Source organism: Pan paniscus, chromosome 5 (genome assembly GCF_029289425.2).
Source record: "Pan paniscus chromosome 5, NHGRI_mPanPan1-v2.0_pri, whole genome shotgun sequence".
NCBI classification, from domain to species: Eukaryota; Metazoa; Chordata; class Mammalia; order Primates; family Hominidae; genus Pan; species Pan paniscus.
In genome coordinates this window covers 163725751-163741901 of record NC_073254.2, presented here as the reverse complement: position 1 = coordinate 163741901, position 16151 = coordinate 163725751, and the positions used below count along the sequence as shown (strand labels likewise).

The window sequence follows — 16151 nt, the reverse complement described above, 5'->3', positions numbered from 1 at the left end:
AATTTTTTTTTTTTTTTTCAGATAGGGTCTCGCTCTCTCACACAGGCTAGAGTGCAGTGGTATGATCACGGCTCACTGCAGCCTCTGACCTCAGCCTCCTGTGTAGCTGAGACCACAGGTGTTTGCCACCACGCCCAGCTAATTTTTGAATTTTTTGTAGAGATGGGGTTTTGCCACATTGCCCAGGCTGGTCTTGAACTCCTGGGCTCAAGCAATTTGCCTGCCTTGGCCTCCCAAAGTGCCGGGATTACAGGCATGAGCCACCATGCCTGGCCTTTTCAAATACTGTCACAACTATAGGTACATCTAGATGGTGCCGAATCGAAGAAATACTTAGGTCTATTTTGTAATGTAAACCAAATAATTATTTTGGAAAGACAAAGGCTAAAATTCATCCAAAACTCATACCTAAGAATAGCAGCTTCTCACAAGGTTTTGTGTAACCGGAGGAGAAAGAGTATTAGTCTCTTGTTACTGAAAGACAGATGAGATGCTGAAAGTTCATTCATATATTCACATCTGTATTCTTTCTAATAGTGGCTGATGAGAATTAAACTAAAATACCATTCTAGTCCAAAGAGCTAAGCAGCATTTCTTTAAAAATGGGGCACAATAAAAACCTTGAGACAGTGTTAAGACAAGATCGAGCCTTAACCAAGGCTCCCATAATTGAATGCTCTAGAAAGGGTTTTAATATTGGAATATATTGCATTTTATTATTATTTATATTATTTTGTTTCTTATCCTAATGAGTGTGAAGTATAGAATTCTCTTTTAACCACATTCCCCATCAATCCACATATATAATTAGCATAGATGACTTCAGTTACAATAGGTAATTAATAAAGCTTTACTTTTAAAGTTCACCTTTGATCCTGCCTCAGCCACAAAATCCTCTTCTGTCACTGTGGCCCAAGTTGACCCTTCTACCTCTGAACTTACTTGGGCTTATTGTGTGAGCCACTTACTCAACATTTATCAGAAGCTATTTTGTATTTTTGCCTTTCTGTTTATATATCTTGTCTCCTCAACTAAGCTGAGTATCATGTATACTAATAGTAATGGCCCTCTTAACTCAGCCAGTCTTAACCAGGCAAGTAAATCACAAAAGTCAGTTAGGTTTGAGAATGATACAAGTTGATACACACCTATAACATTTAATTTTAACTTAAAATATATAAATATACATTAATTTCCCAGTCTTCTGACATATGGTGGAAGTCTATTCTTTAAATACATCTTTGTAACTTTAGCCCCCAGTATAATACCATGAAGTATGGAGACTAAGCCCAATAGTGTCATCCATAGTGAAAGTCAAACTGATCTGTAACACATGTCACCTTAATTCTCTTATATACCACAAACTCTACACATGTTTTATCCTCTCCCTTAATAGCATGTCACTGAGGGATGTTTTTCCTTTCTGCCTAAGGCTTAAAATTCTAAAGGTATACCGGAAAGAATCCAGCTTCTGGGTTTGGGAAGGAGGAGATAGTTCACCAGATTGGTTGGCAATGACAAGACCTACTAGGGAGAAAATGAACACACTGCAAACAGACTTTCTCCTGGCTCCTTAGAGAATACGTCCGCTCCTCTTGACTCTTCGAACGCTACCAACTATGTGTGAACATTTGTCATTCTGGTAATTCTTAAGTTATGTGTCTGTGTGTGTGTGTGTGTGTGTGCACGTGGCATGCATGCACACGCAGGGACATATGAGTATGCAAATAGTATAATTTTTTGACTGAATTATAAACTCCTTTTGTCTGAAATTTAAAATTCCATCAAACACAATGCTGTAAACACTATGTCTATTCAACGAATGGGACTGACTGTCTAATAGTTATTGACACACACATCAGTAGAAAACAGAGCTTTAGTTGGAGCTGGGAGGTAATGAATTAAGTCAAGTTGTATATTTTACACTTACCATGTGATCTGAAGACATGATATAAACTGATGGCGTATAGGAGTATTATCACTTCAAGAGAAGGTTAAGAAAGGGCTGCCTAGTCATTCTGGCTTGATAAGGACGCTAGCCTTTCCAGCAATGCGGTCTGGAAAACAAGCTGTTTCCCATACTTCCAGGCTTGGCTCCTTTGAGCACTGGAAGGTTTGAGGTCAACGATACTCAGAACAAGCCTGGGGCTGCATGTGGTCCTCACCCTGCCTCGAATGCAATTCTTACCCAATTCCTCTGCTTCACTTGATGACCTCCTTCTTGTTTCCTTCATGTCTTAGTTCATAAATATCTTCCTCTGAGAACCAATGTCGGTCCTCACTGTGAGCTCCCTTGGGTTGCTGTGCTCAGGCCTCCTATGGTACTTTGCATCTTGCACTACAATTGCCCGTTTGCACTCTGGTCTCCTCACAGGTCATGCTCTTAAGGCAAAGGCCATTTTTCATTTACTACTCTTTTCCTGGCCCCTAGTAGAGTCTCACCTATGGTAGACCTTCATTATTTGTGGAACAAATAAGTGTTCACCACTTGTTATTTCATTGAAGATTTTTAAATAATAACAATAAAAATAATGTCAAGCAAGATTTCTTAGAATTCTTATAAAATCTTATTATTTAAAATTATTATTATTTTCTTTTTTTGAGACTGGCTGTCACCCAGGCTGGAGTGCAATGGTGCCTGACCTCAGCTCACTACAACCTCCACCTCCCAGGTTCAAGCAATTCTCCCTGCCTCAGCTTCCCAGTAGCTGGGATTACAGGTGCCCACCACCACACCCAGCTATTTTTGTATTTTTAGTAGAGATGGTGCTTTGCCATGTTGGCCAGGCTGGTATCGAACTCCTGACCTCAGCTGATCTGCCCGCCTTGGCCTCTCAAAGTGCTGAGATTACAGGCGTGAGCCATAAGATTTCTTATATTTAATACTAAGCTTTGTTTAACAGGGAGCAAGTGCGTTTTTCTGCTCTTATATATATAAAGGCACTTACTGAGAAAGAATAATGGGAGACCAAGAGCCCCAAAGACCTTAAGGAAGAAGTCTCTAGTATTAGGCAGAGGAGGCCCAAGACCACTGTACCAACTACAGAATCAGGTGCCTTCAGGAGCCCCAGAAATGCCCAGGGGGCCTGGGTGGAATCTACTCACAGAGCAAGTATGAAGGACACCACGTGCCATTTGTTTTGCTTTCTTTGATGGTGATGTTTCAAATATTAAAGTATTGAGATATTGTCTTATGAAGAGATATAATACACATCTAGGGCTCTAAAGGCAGATGATATGGTTTGGCAAATATAACCAAATAGATGACAGAATGCTCTTGAATAAGTTGGCTTCATGCAGGAGGAAAGGGAGCACTGTATCCCAAAATAAAGGGTGAATTAAGATCATGGGATGGTGGGGTTTGCATGGTAGTGAGCTCACACAAGCAGTGAGACCAGAAGAGAAGCAGAGGCAAAAGTGAAGCTTGAGCTGGTCTTCAGAATGAAAAATGTGTTTTTCTAGAGAAATAAATTGTTACCTTTGTCATAAGGCATTTTCTAATTAACATAATACACTGTAATATTAGTTATGCGTGACATTCTTTTCAGTCTCACGAAGTGGCTTCTATACATAGTGCTTCTCCTTGTGGCTCTGGTGTGTGCACTTTCCACACAGGAGGGAGCTGCACTGCCTCTTTAGTGGTATGTCAGCATCCAGCACTCCCAGCTCCTTCCTCATGTACCTACTAGCCAAGCAACAGGCTCTCTTGGACCTTATCAGATAAGGAAGAATTGAATGTACTAATTCTAAGCAAAGAAAAACATCTCTCAACTATTCATGGACCCATAAGGTCTGCTATCTTCTTTCAAGAACATCAAGGTCTGTTGGTTAATTCATATAAAACTCTCAGGAACTTTTTATTATGTTGATAAGGGAAACACTTCCTTTGATGTCTGGCCAGTCCAGTGACGAATACCCTGCACGGACCAGGCACCAGAGATGGCACTGTTACGTAATGCAGGATGCGATTCTTGGATGTGAGAAGGCTGCCAGGGACAAACCACAGATGGATTTGAAATTCAACAGTCTGGCGAGACAGGACAGAAAGACTTAAACAAAAAACATCACTACTTGCGTTAATACTTTCAACTGAATCCCACTAAAATTTATTTAAGTCTACTTTCTTTTTATGTTCCAGGAATATTATCATTGAAAGTATTAGTTAATTTCATAATTTGTGTACATAAGCTTAACCAGAGTCCTTCAATGGAACAAGGCTAGATAAAGCCCTTGAAATAAAGCAAAATAATACATTTCCAACAGATTATTTACACAGGCTTCTAAAACTTTTAAAGGCTAATATATATGCAAATAATGAACGGTTATGAACTTCCAGAGAGGATGATTTTAAGTTACAATGGTGTGTTTAATAGGGCCATCAAATAATCTTTTTTCCCTTTCTCTCTCAAGGATCTGGGTCAAGAACAGAGGAAGAGAATTCACTTCCATCAGTTTCTAAGAGTTCAAAATGCCCACAGAACACACACTAGGTTTGACAAAATTTTACCATTCAACTTAGAGACAGACATTATAAAACAGGAAATAGTATATTTCCTAAAGATTCCTTTCTATGCTGCATGGAGGCATCTAGAATCTCCCCACAAAACCTTTCCTTATAGAAGTTTCATTTCATGTTTGGAGGTTCCTACGCATCACAGCAGTGGTATCGAGATGGCATCAATCCATAACTAGGAATTTGTGAATGTTCTGGGAGTCCCTGATAGACATGTATTTTGCAGGTATCTCAATCTACTGTAGCATATTCACTCTAGGAACCAAGGTCTCTAAAGAAGTCTTCTGGGAATAGCATAATCGCCTCTGGCACATTTTGAAGTTTCCAATTGCACAGAGGCTGTGGGAATCAGCCAGCAGAGCAACCACAGTCCGTGGCATCTCTGGGAGCTATTCCTGGGTCTCTCTCAGAAACGTCTGGAACCTATGATGCTGGATATGTGGATGCCACCAGCCAAGTTCCCACTGCTGGAGACAGCGCTGGGCTGAACAAGCCATGTGGGTTTTGATATTCCTCCATGATGAACTGCTCACAGGGCCAATTGTAACCAGCAGAGAAAGATGTTCAGATTTCTCACTTTCATTATGATCCTGAGACAAAGCTCCTAAGAAAGGATAATCTTCCCAGACATCTCTAATGATTAAAGAGGCCACCCCTTCTGGTTATTACTTTTAATTAACATTTTTAATAATTGAAAAAACAAATACTGTGCTTATAAAATGGATGCATCCACCTGAGAAAATCATCCGATTTCACTTTACTAGTTATCATTTCTTTCTTTTTTCTATTTGTAAACCTCTCCTCTGCAGACTGCTGGTTTTAGAGTCACTAGTTGGAGCCTAAGTGCTGGTTCTAGACATTGAGCTATATACTAAAGTAAATAATATGGGTTTGTCTTTATTTTACCTTTCTTATCTTCTGCCTGTTCCTCCAGAGGTGGTGTTTTTTCAGATACAGAGCCATTACCTTCTTCAGACTTTACTACATTTTCCTCTCGGGTAGATTCCTCTCCGATGGGTATCATGTGCCCGTTTGAATTTTCAAAGTTAACTGTTACATCTCCATCTAAAATGGGAAAGAAACACCTAGATGTCTAACTTGCTGGCTTTCTTAAAAACAAGTTTTCCAGTTACTAGGATTGTAAAATTTGGATTCATGTTTCAGTCCCTGGGAACCAAATACACCCTGCACTGTTTCACCAGTTTATTCAAAACAAAAGAGCTAGAAAATCCTCCGTCTTGGGGAAAAGCTGCTATGGAGGGAATATCTATGCGCCATTTCAAGACAACAGGAATGATCATCCTAATTATCCAACATCCCAGGGCAGCAAAGTCCCTCGTTCATGTGCTTAGGTTTGTCTGAAGTCAATACTTATGTGTTTCTTTGTCATTCAGAAACAGAATGGCGAGAGGAATAATCTGGAAAATGGAATAAACATTTTACAAGCACCAAAAACACAAGGTGAATGCAAATACACAAATAACATGAAATGTAATTACACATACAAACAATAAGTGGGAGAATATGAAAATTTCCAAGTACTACTGGTTCCAGAATATATTAAGTATATGATGTGCTAACTTCACACAGTAATATAACTGCTACTCTATGTTCAGGGAAAACATGATAGCAAGGCTATTTTTATTTTTATTTGTTTATGGAAAGATTAAAGTATACTCAGGTAATGATTATATATAACTAGCCAAAAAGTCCCTAAGTTGTCCTAAAAATAATTTGAAAACATTCGAGAAAAAAAAAACACACATAAAAAAGTAATCACAAAGGAATTTTAAAAAACCATAATGGATACAATGTTGAAGAGAGATCTAAATCATAAATTACTAATTTTAACTCCTGTATTTCCATAATTCCTGGGGGTTTCTAAAGTGAAAGAGACTTTGCAGAAACGTTTAATTCAGTGATTCTTGAAAAGATTAACCCTACTTTATATCTGGAAAATTTTAAGAGGCTTTGCTACCATTGTAAAAGAAAAATTAACGAATGGAAGGTTTGAGCAAACTTAAAAATCTGCTTGATTACAGCTCTTTCGATTTTTTACTACTCTTATCTTGGCAATCATTATAAAACAGAAACCATTTCCCAAATTGTCATTAAATATGATTGAATTGCTTTGGCTTAACAATAAAATCCATTTGCCTTCTGAACAAACAGACATGACATTTTAATAAATCAACTACATATCATGAAATTATGTCATTTTTAGAATGAAAAAGCAATTGTTGCTTAGTCATATAACTCCCAATAACCTATAACTAAGTCCCGTGTAAAACTAAAATAAACAATAATTGAAGGCAATGCCATTACAAGTAAATCTCAACTATTTTAATAAAATTAAAGTAAGAATTTTTAAAAGACTATACGTCAAACCAAAGAGAACCCAAATGATTCTTAAATCCTATTATTAGATCCCAAGAAATTAGCTATAAAAAGGAGGAGAACACAATATATCCAGATAAAATAAAAATGAAGAATGGAAAATTCCAAACAAAATAGAAAACCACTTGCTTATGTATAAAAATCTTCAGTTTTTAGGTAACTCAAATATAAATTTATCTTTGTTTTCTTTGACTTTAGTTGATAATAAAAGTATATTGAAGTCATGTCAATGACAATTTAATTCTATTTTAAGCATTATTGTATTAAAATTCTTTAGTTAAATAACTGATTTATTAAATTTAGAAAAACCTGGAAATTTTAATAGCTGTGACACAAGAAGAAAGTGGCTTATCCTATGATAGAGAGAAATAGTCAACAATGTGGAAAATACTTACTTTGAGGCATGAAATAAAGCTAGTTAGTATGAAAATAACTGTAGAAAAAAGAGACACATTTGTGATAAATACGGAATTCAAGAACAAAACAGAGGGGAAGTAAAGTTATTAATTAGCTGGTGTGTATATTGAAAAGGCTTTCTAGTATTGAGTGTTAAGGAAGTTGTTTTAGAATTAAAATAAGTTAAATCCTTGATATAGTGTGTGTGTGTGTGTGTAAGTAAAATACAAGCAGAGCAAAGGAAGGCAAGAAGATGCTGAGCTGGATGGCAGGTGACAATAAGCGGCCCAAGTCAACACATCTCACGAGAGCAAAGGAAAGAGAAAACTCAAAACATAGTTGTCAGCTTAAAGAAAACAGAGATAAAGCACAAACAGGAACAAGTGGTTAAATAAGGAACACGAGGGTGTTTGAAGGGGGTCACCTCCTTCTAGTAAACAGGTGTATTGGGGATATATCATAGTTAAAGGAGGGACAGATAGAAAGAGAATATCATGTATGACCAAAAGGCAAGTGACAAAAGTCCACAGTGGGAGAAAAGGAAAGGATGGCACACAGGCAAAACCACCTCCACAACCTCATGTCAAAAGCTAAGGGAAAAGATGGAGGGAAAAAAGCAGAGGTAAGCAGCAAACTTGGACTAGATCATAGACTTCCCAGGAGAGAAGACGAATCACTGAACTTTTAGGTTGAAGGTATGTCTGGATGTAAATAAGAGAACCTAAAAGGAAAAATAACAATAGCCGGGAGAGTATGGGATATGATGGGATGGGGTCAGACTCAGGGTAGCTAGAGGGATTTTTAAAGTCTATCTGGCTCACTGAATAAAGGGCTTGATGGACAGGCACTGTCAAGAGCAGACGCAAGGTCAAGAAGATCAAGGCAAACAATGAATCTTCACTGGCAGCAGAAAGAAGGTTGTTACCAAGAACAGCAGCTTCTAGTCTCTCAGACTGAAATTCTCCAGATAATTGCTTTTGGGAAAATCACAGAAAACTATTTTCTCCAGCCCTCAGCTGAAAAGGGGAAGGACTCCATTTACTACTGACATCCTCAGGAACCTTCAACCATTAGATAATTTCTACGGTTCTAGATAGGGACCATGGAAAAGCTGGAAAGTAAAATCTAGTATTTTATGACTTCTCAAACATTAAGCCTATTATTATATTATGCTTAGGTTAAAAAATTGTTTTGTTCTTTTATGTTTTAAAACTTTTAGTTTCCACTGGAAAAGTTAAATAAAAAGATCAGAGAGTCAGATTTCTGAGAAGTATATGTTGGCCCAAGAAATTATAATCTATGAGGCAAATAGTTTCACAGATTCGGCAGAATAAAAATCATTTCTTTAAATTGACTATTGCTACTTGGTTTTTAGACAGAGCAAATTCTTTTTCTACCTACAAATTTTAATTAGGGAAAAAAGAAGGGCTTTTAATCTTCACATTTAAACCCATTAACAGTTTCAATCATAAAATTTTCCATTTTGTACCTTCTTTAAAATATTTCTAAATAAACGATGTCTAATAAATGCATTGGCCCATCCCACAAAGCTGATGGCCCAGTGTTAAGCTTTCAATGGGTATATTATTTCTCTATTGCCTTCAGAGACATTGGACAGGGGATTAATTTTGATATTGCAAGTCTACCTTTAAGTTAAAAAAGTTAGAAATGTGCATTTTTAACTCTTAAAAGTCTCAAACAGGAAATAAATAGCTTCAAAATAATAGAAAAACAGGGAAAACATAAAATTCATTCATAAAGTAGAGTAAGAAAAGTTTGACAGGTCAGAAATTGAAGTAAAATACCTAAAATTGCGAGGGCTTAAGAAAATGCTACTATTCACTGCAGAGTTCCCTACTTTCTTTGAATCAGGAGAAAAACAGGAAAGCATTTCTCAGCTCCCCTCTGGAATTATTCAGATGCTGGAAAAAAGCATGTCATTTTGATTTACAAATAGTGAATGCCAAAAAATGTTAAGTCCTTTGCAAGGAACATATATCAGGAAAACAGCTGTATTATTATTTCAATTTCAATTTCAATTCTAAATTAATAGCATTTTATTTGTTCCCATAAAAGTACAATAATAATACTTTATTATTACAGTAAATGTGAGGGGAAGGGAGGCATGAGCTAAATCAACAAAATTGCAACAAAATGTCCTTTAATTTTAAATTTAATAGTGGAAGCGATGAAAATCATTAGGTATTATTTATTTGGAGAAATAACCAATGTTAGTGTCTTCTTTTGAGGGTCAGTACCAGTTTCTATCTGATCCTTGTCTTTTCTGAACAAAGTTCCTCCTCGGGAGGATAGAGAAAAAAAGAGAAGATCAGAGATAGGGGAAAAAATTAGAAATAATCATTGCTAGGGAAAGATTCAGAGAAATGAAAAGAGAACAGTACTGCAAAATTACATGAGAGAACGCAGAAAGCAGGTTAGTTTAGTTTGCCTATTCATGCTTTATTGATTGTACATTTCAGTGTTATTATAGAGTGCAAAGGACAAGAGGTATGTGTGCCTTCTCTCTTCTCTTTTATTGGTAGTCTTAAGAAACAAAATAGCATGAACCAAGCTAAAACTTTGCATTTACTCAAACACATGAGTTTCATGTGAATAGAAAGACTGAAGCTCAAGAATAGAGAAGAGAAGGAGCCATAAGCATTTGTATCTCATCTGTATTGGCCTCGGATGTACCTTTGCAGAGTTTTAGGTTTAGAATGACATATGGTGATGGATTCACCAGGAAAGTCACTAGAATTCTATAATATTTCAGATTCTCTGCAGCTCACAAAGGCATTACCAATGGAAGCACGGCTCTTGGAATGCAGTAATCACCGCTTTACCTTACAAAGACCATGATCCCTTTAAATTTCAAAAGAAAACAAAAGAAAGACCAAAGAATGAAGGACCAAAATATTTAAAATGTATGATTAATTTCCTCACCTTGATCAGGCAATTCCTTAAGCACTCCCCTTCTTATCAGCTCCTCTCTACTTTGTCGTGTGGATATCTTCCTTTCTAATACTTTTAAAAAGAACAAGCACAAGTAAGAATCAAGTCATTCCTTAAGATAATTATGAAAAACATTCCAAGTAGAATTGAGCACATTTATTCTCCTCACATGAGGGCTCAAACTCGTTTTCTTAGTTGCTTAAAAAAACACATGATCTGAGTTGAATCAACACAGCTATGACAAGAGCAAATGGCTGCAGCCCATGATCTGAAGTCCAACCGCCATCCCTGGTCTTTCAAATGGCCACCTTTGGCCTGGCGTCCAGGCATATTATTACATAGCAACTACAGAGCATAAAGGCTGCTTCTCACGCTGAAGCTAGAAATGTTGCATTCTAAAACATATAATTCTATGGATATGCAGTGTATGAAGAAGATATGTATGCTTACATTAAAGAAAAAAACACATAAACATCAGTAAATATTCTGGGTAACCCATTTGCATTCCAGGAAAATGAACTATTTTCTAGTGTTTTCTCTCTCACTCCATCTATTACAAAAGCCCAACACATCATATTTCTATAACTCTTTCCCCTGCATTCTCACTATTTCTAGAGAGTTCTCATATATTAGCTGACAATCCCCAGGTCTTAGGAGGATGGAGAAGGCAGTTAAGAATAATCAGCTTTCAGCCAGGAACGGTGGCTCATGCCTGTAATCCTAGCACTTTGGCGGGGGCCGAGGTGGGTGGATCACCTGAGGTCAGGAGTTCGAGACCAGCCTGGCCAACATGGCAAAACCCCATCTCCGAAAAATACAAAAATTAGCTGGGCATGGTGGTGGGCACCTGTAACCCCAGCTATTTGGGAGGCTGAGGCAGGAAAATTGCCTGAACCCAGGAGGCTGAAGTTGCAGTGAGCCAAGATCGTGCCATTGCACTCCAGCCTGGGCGACAAGAGCGAAACTCCATCTCAGAAAAAAAAAAATAATAATAATCAGTTTTCACAGACATGTAAAGCCATGGGGATCTTAACATTGATTCTTCCTTCTTCTGGAACAAATGTAAATGCCTGGTAGAACTTTGGAATGGGGCTTGGGAGCTCCGGAGCAGGATCTCAATCGTGTTCCCCTTGAGTGTGTATAGTATTAAATCCTGTGCTCTATATGTCCATGCAACTGCAAAGTCCATTCCTCACTTTCAGGGGCCAAGAAGGTGCGTAAAATTAACATGTGGTCATGTCATCTATTAATCCTGAGTCAACATTTCCCAAAGTGTGTTCTGCAGAACTCTATTTCCTCCAGACCTTCTGTTCAAAAATGCACTTTGATACAGCAGCGAAGGGCCAGATAAGGAGTCTAGGGCACTTTGAAGAGCAGGAAAGCTACACTGGTAGACAACAGGCAGCTGCAGTAGCACGAGATTTCTGACGCTCCCCGATTCCTACTCCTGGGCTCATTATCTGCAAATCCTGGAACTGCTCTAGACAACATCGTTTCAACTAAACTAAAGCCATTACCCCAAACCAGGTTCTGACACATCCAAAGGGAGCATGTGATAACACTAAGAAGACATTTGTGATAACACTAAGAACATGTTTGCTCAGGGGCTCCAGGGCCTCAAGCAAGGACACTGATAGGAGACAGGGTGGGAGGATGCGCCCTGGGCAGCCAGCTTTGTAGTAAGAGCATGAAAGTCTTCCTTAAGTGTTTGCTAATTGCATGTACCACAGAATAGCAACACTTAGTCTCTTGAAGAATCTGGATTTTTTTTTACTTTCTGATAACAGAAATTGTGTATTCCTTTTTAAATCCTGGTTGCTAGAAAGATCAGAGTAAAACTGGATATTTGACACAGATTTCATATGACAATTTGTGGATGGAATCTCTGTTTCCTCCTTCTCTAAAACCTGACTTGACTTATATTTTATGTACAATATATAAGCTCTTTACTGTACATTTTGTCAAACTTTTTTTGGATAGAATCAGAATAGAAACAAACAGGAAAATGAGTGAATGAATGAATAAATGGTCAAAATAATGACAATGAACAGCTTTGGGTTAAAAAGGAGACATACACAGAAGGCTTCCCTCCCTTCCTTTAGATTCCTCACTGACCCCATTCTTCCCGTCCCTTCCAGAAGCAAGTAACAACAGCTCACTTAAAGGTTAGTAATTTCAATGAAAAAAGTTAACTGGGCAAGGAGTCTTTTTTTTTTTTTAACTGGGTGTTCTATTATGTAAAAAGAGTGTTGTTATTTAAATACAGTTTCAATTTGTTCAGCCTCTTGTCAAAAAGGAGAGAACTCTAATCAACGCAGGAAGCCAAAGAACACCCACAATGACAGGTGGGACACTGCTGGGATTTTGCAGGTGCTTTAGAAGGACCTTGACCACTGCAGCCTCCTACGGATTGTAAAAGCCCATTCATGCTTGACTGGGCTCTGAGGGGTGGCGGGACTCTGTAGACCTCCTCCAACAGTTGTCTTGGCCTCCATTCCTGGGAACAGGCCCAGAGATTCACGGCTGTTCTGCCCTAAACTTAAGGATGAAGGTGGCAACTGCAAGAGCAAGTGCCGCTGGCCTAGGGATCGGGCCACATTCTCGCAAACCAAATGTACTGCCAATTCAGCATTCAATCACGGTGGCTGTCTTCCTAACCGGCCCTTTGCTCATAAGAAACAAAACTTTTACTAGTTTGCTGCTTCTTTAAAATTGCCCAAAACACAAAATGGCTGCCAGGAGTCCTGGATTCTAGTCCTTGAATTCCTACAACTTGTTGAGTGACCCTGGGCCGTCATTTTGAGTTCCTGGGCCTCTAATCCATTATCTGTAAAATAAGGGACACAATTCAAGGATCACTAAGGACAATTCATCCAGCTCAAATGCTGAGTGATCCTGTATCATTAATCGAGGCTGTCTGTAATCTCTGCTCGGGCACCTTTTAAAACGTTCGTTCTTGCACTAAAAAATCATCCGATAGCCTGAAACATACCAGGTTTCTTATTCTGCCTTTCCATTATGGATCCCGGAGAATTCTTTAGTTTTAGTTTTGAGTTTTGCTTAAATTCTAACTTAGTCTCAGCTAAAAATTCCCCCTTTCTTCCTTGTAAACTAAAAATTCCCCCTCTTTCTTCCTTATAAACTCTGGAGCTTTGAAGCAGCAGCCTTGGCTTCCTGCCAAGAATCAAAACCAACAGCTTTGTTCTTTTGCTCTACCTCCTATAAACAGGCTTTGATAGGAAAATGCCGTTGGCTATTTGTTTGGTCTTTCACTGAGAGCGTATTTAACACACAATGCGGATACCTATGTACAGGGCCAATGAGAACAAACTGCAGGCGACTGAGCACGGAAAGTATGTTGCTGGGGCACAACATTCCAACCACCGCTCTCACAGCAGTACAAGTATCTCATTCTTCACCTTTTAAAATATTTGCCTCTTGTTTATATAGTGCCTGCATGTTTGCAGAGCACATTCACTGGACACTTTTTCATGGGCTCAGAGGGGGTTTGCATTGCAATGAATCTGAGAGGTCATTCTAGTCCAACACACCGCACAAAGCAGGGGCTGTCTCAGAATATTCCTGAGATGTGCTCACCTGCTTAAAATCATTCAGAGGGAAGATGCTCACTTTAAGGCGCAACCCACTTCAGTATCGATCACCCTCATTTTGAGGAAGGTATTCCAGAGAAGGAGTCAAATCGCACTCCCTGTAACTTCTGCGCATCAATCTAACCCAAGCTCTCTGTAGCTCTGGACTAAAGTCAGTTGTTTGTGAGCAGAAAACGGCAGCAGTCGGCTCCATCACTGAGAGCCTGCTGTTATTGCAGCCTGCTCGAATCTGATCCCAAGTATCCCACCAGCTGCTCTTTGACTTTGAAGCTCACACCAATCTATGCACAGAAATCTATGCACCACTGCTACAGCACAACCAAGATACTGCCAGGGAAGACGCTAGTGGGGCACAGGTCGCTGAATGTCGTAGCTGAATACAGTAGCTAAGGTGTCTCCATGAAAACTATTATCGCCAGTTGAGTAAATAAATGACTCATGGCCTCTCACTTTTATCCCAACTGGAAAAGCATAAGAGATTTTTTTATACCAAGATCAAACAAAGCCATGATTTCTGTTTCACTCTGCATTGAGCTAATCGATGTTTTGACAGTTCAATTCTGATAACAGCAGCGCACACTCTAATTCTCTCTGGGAAGTGAAGGAAACACTGCCCTGTATTTTCCTGACTTCAGGCTTATACTCTGGTAATCTTCCAAAAACTTCCCATGGCTGCCCATCTTACTTCCAACAATCCCTGAACTCACCGCAGCCCCTTAGGCTGTCCCGCCTCCCACGTGCCTGGCTCCTAACCACTTCTTTCTGGCTCTTGGCTTCAATTTCTTGGGGCCCTGCATGGTGCTGTCCTTCCCAGGAGGCCATATCCCCAGACACCTGCTAGACTCACTCCATCCTGTCCCACAAGTCTCTGCTCAAAGGTCACCTTAGTGGAAGTCCCTTCCCTGAACTCCTGATGTAGAATGGCTATTCCCCTTCCCAACTTTATCTCTTCTTTCCCTGCAAAACCCATCGTCACCTCCTAACATGTGTAAGTATAATCTCATTGAGAACCAAAATTCTGTTTTGCTTACTGCTGTGTCCCCAACGTTGACTTGCAGGCTGTTGGCTTTGAAAAAATATGTGTATTTGTTGAATAAAATAAAAGAAAATAGCTAATCATGAGAATGGTATTGTTTCTGCCCCTTCCCAGTCCTCAATTTGGGAAAAAGCAAGTGAGGCTTTTGGCAAAACCCTGAGCGACAAGAATCTTCTGTCTTCTCCCTCCTTAATTCTTGGCTGGGCCAGTCCTAGGGAAAAAAATTCTCAACCTTCTGTCCTATGGATGATCTGAAAAAGTCTCTGTATGCACTGAAGAAGGGAGCTCACAGTCTGTAGACGACAAACACCAGCACCTAGCAGGGTGTAGTACACGACTGGGCTCCTCATAAATTAGAAATGATTTATGATGTCCTTCTGGGCATGGAGAGGTAGCTGTGGAGCTGCACTCAGGAAAAGAGGCTGGAGCATATGCCGCTGGCTTTTTTCTGCGGATACTTGGCCGGGATTTCATATTACTCTGGAAATATCTGTGAGAGTAAATCTTGTAGTCAACAAGTCACTTGTGTTTTTCTTTGGCGAGGAAAGAGAGTCCTAATTCTCAATTCTAACACCATTTAATGACTGGACAAAATAGAAGAGCAAATAGAAGACTATTAAATAAGCGTGCCATGTTATCTTCTCAGTTCTGAGTACTGAATGGCCTCACTGTAAAACTGTGACAGAAACACACAAAACCACTTGTCTTGTGTTGAAAGTGTTCTACAAGAGCCTGGCTTGGCTTTGCCCCTCTTCAATAGCAGTTGCAGAAAACAGAATGTCAGAAAATGGTCTGCTTTTAAAAAGATCTTCACTAAGGCAGAGCTAAGTCATTTAAAGAAACAACCACCTCAATGCCACCCAACAGGACATTTGCAAAAACCTTCCAAAACATCCCAAGAATGTACAGCAGAGATACAAAGCCAACATCCCCACCTAAAAACACTCAGGGGTCTGGCGATTTTTTTGTTTATCTGCTCCAGCCACTCCCCTACTAAAGAATTCTACAGTCTGTGGAACCAGTTGGACTTGGAACGGCAGCCAAGCTTTACAACCCGTCCCAGCGAACCATTTTTCCCATCACTTTCCTTCCATCTCTTTTTTGCAAGCCTGGCGTTAAAGTCAAACTTTACTTCTTGCCATTTCCTAAACATCTGCGGTTCTTTAGCTCCATTCCTTCATGTATTGTTCCTTCTTCCTAGAATTTAGACTGTTTCCCTATCCCTCTCGGGTGAAATCTACCCTAA

At 39.2% G+C, this 16151-nt stretch overlaps 1 protein-coding gene across 9 annotated transcripts in view; it reads right to left on the bottom strand.

Annotated features, from left to right (window-relative positions):
- The window catches only part of PHACTR2 (phosphatase and actin regulator 2), a 293821-nt gene that overhangs the window by 71083 nt on the left and 206587 nt on the right, over positions 1-16151 (bottom strand). For 7 of the 9 annotated variants that reach the window (XM_063605498.1, XM_034962992.3, XM_003811546.5 and 4 more), the window contains exons 3-4: positions 10250-10330; positions 5420-5578 (exon numbers count right to left, since the gene is read on the bottom strand). In XM_063605498.1, coding sequence (XP_063461568.1) covers positions 5420-5578; positions 10250-10330 — 240 coding nt within the window. The remainder of the gene's footprint in view (positions 1-5419; positions 5579-10249; positions 10331-16151) is intronic. The other 2 variants (XM_055114177.2, XM_055114176.2) reach the window with 1 other exon arrangement.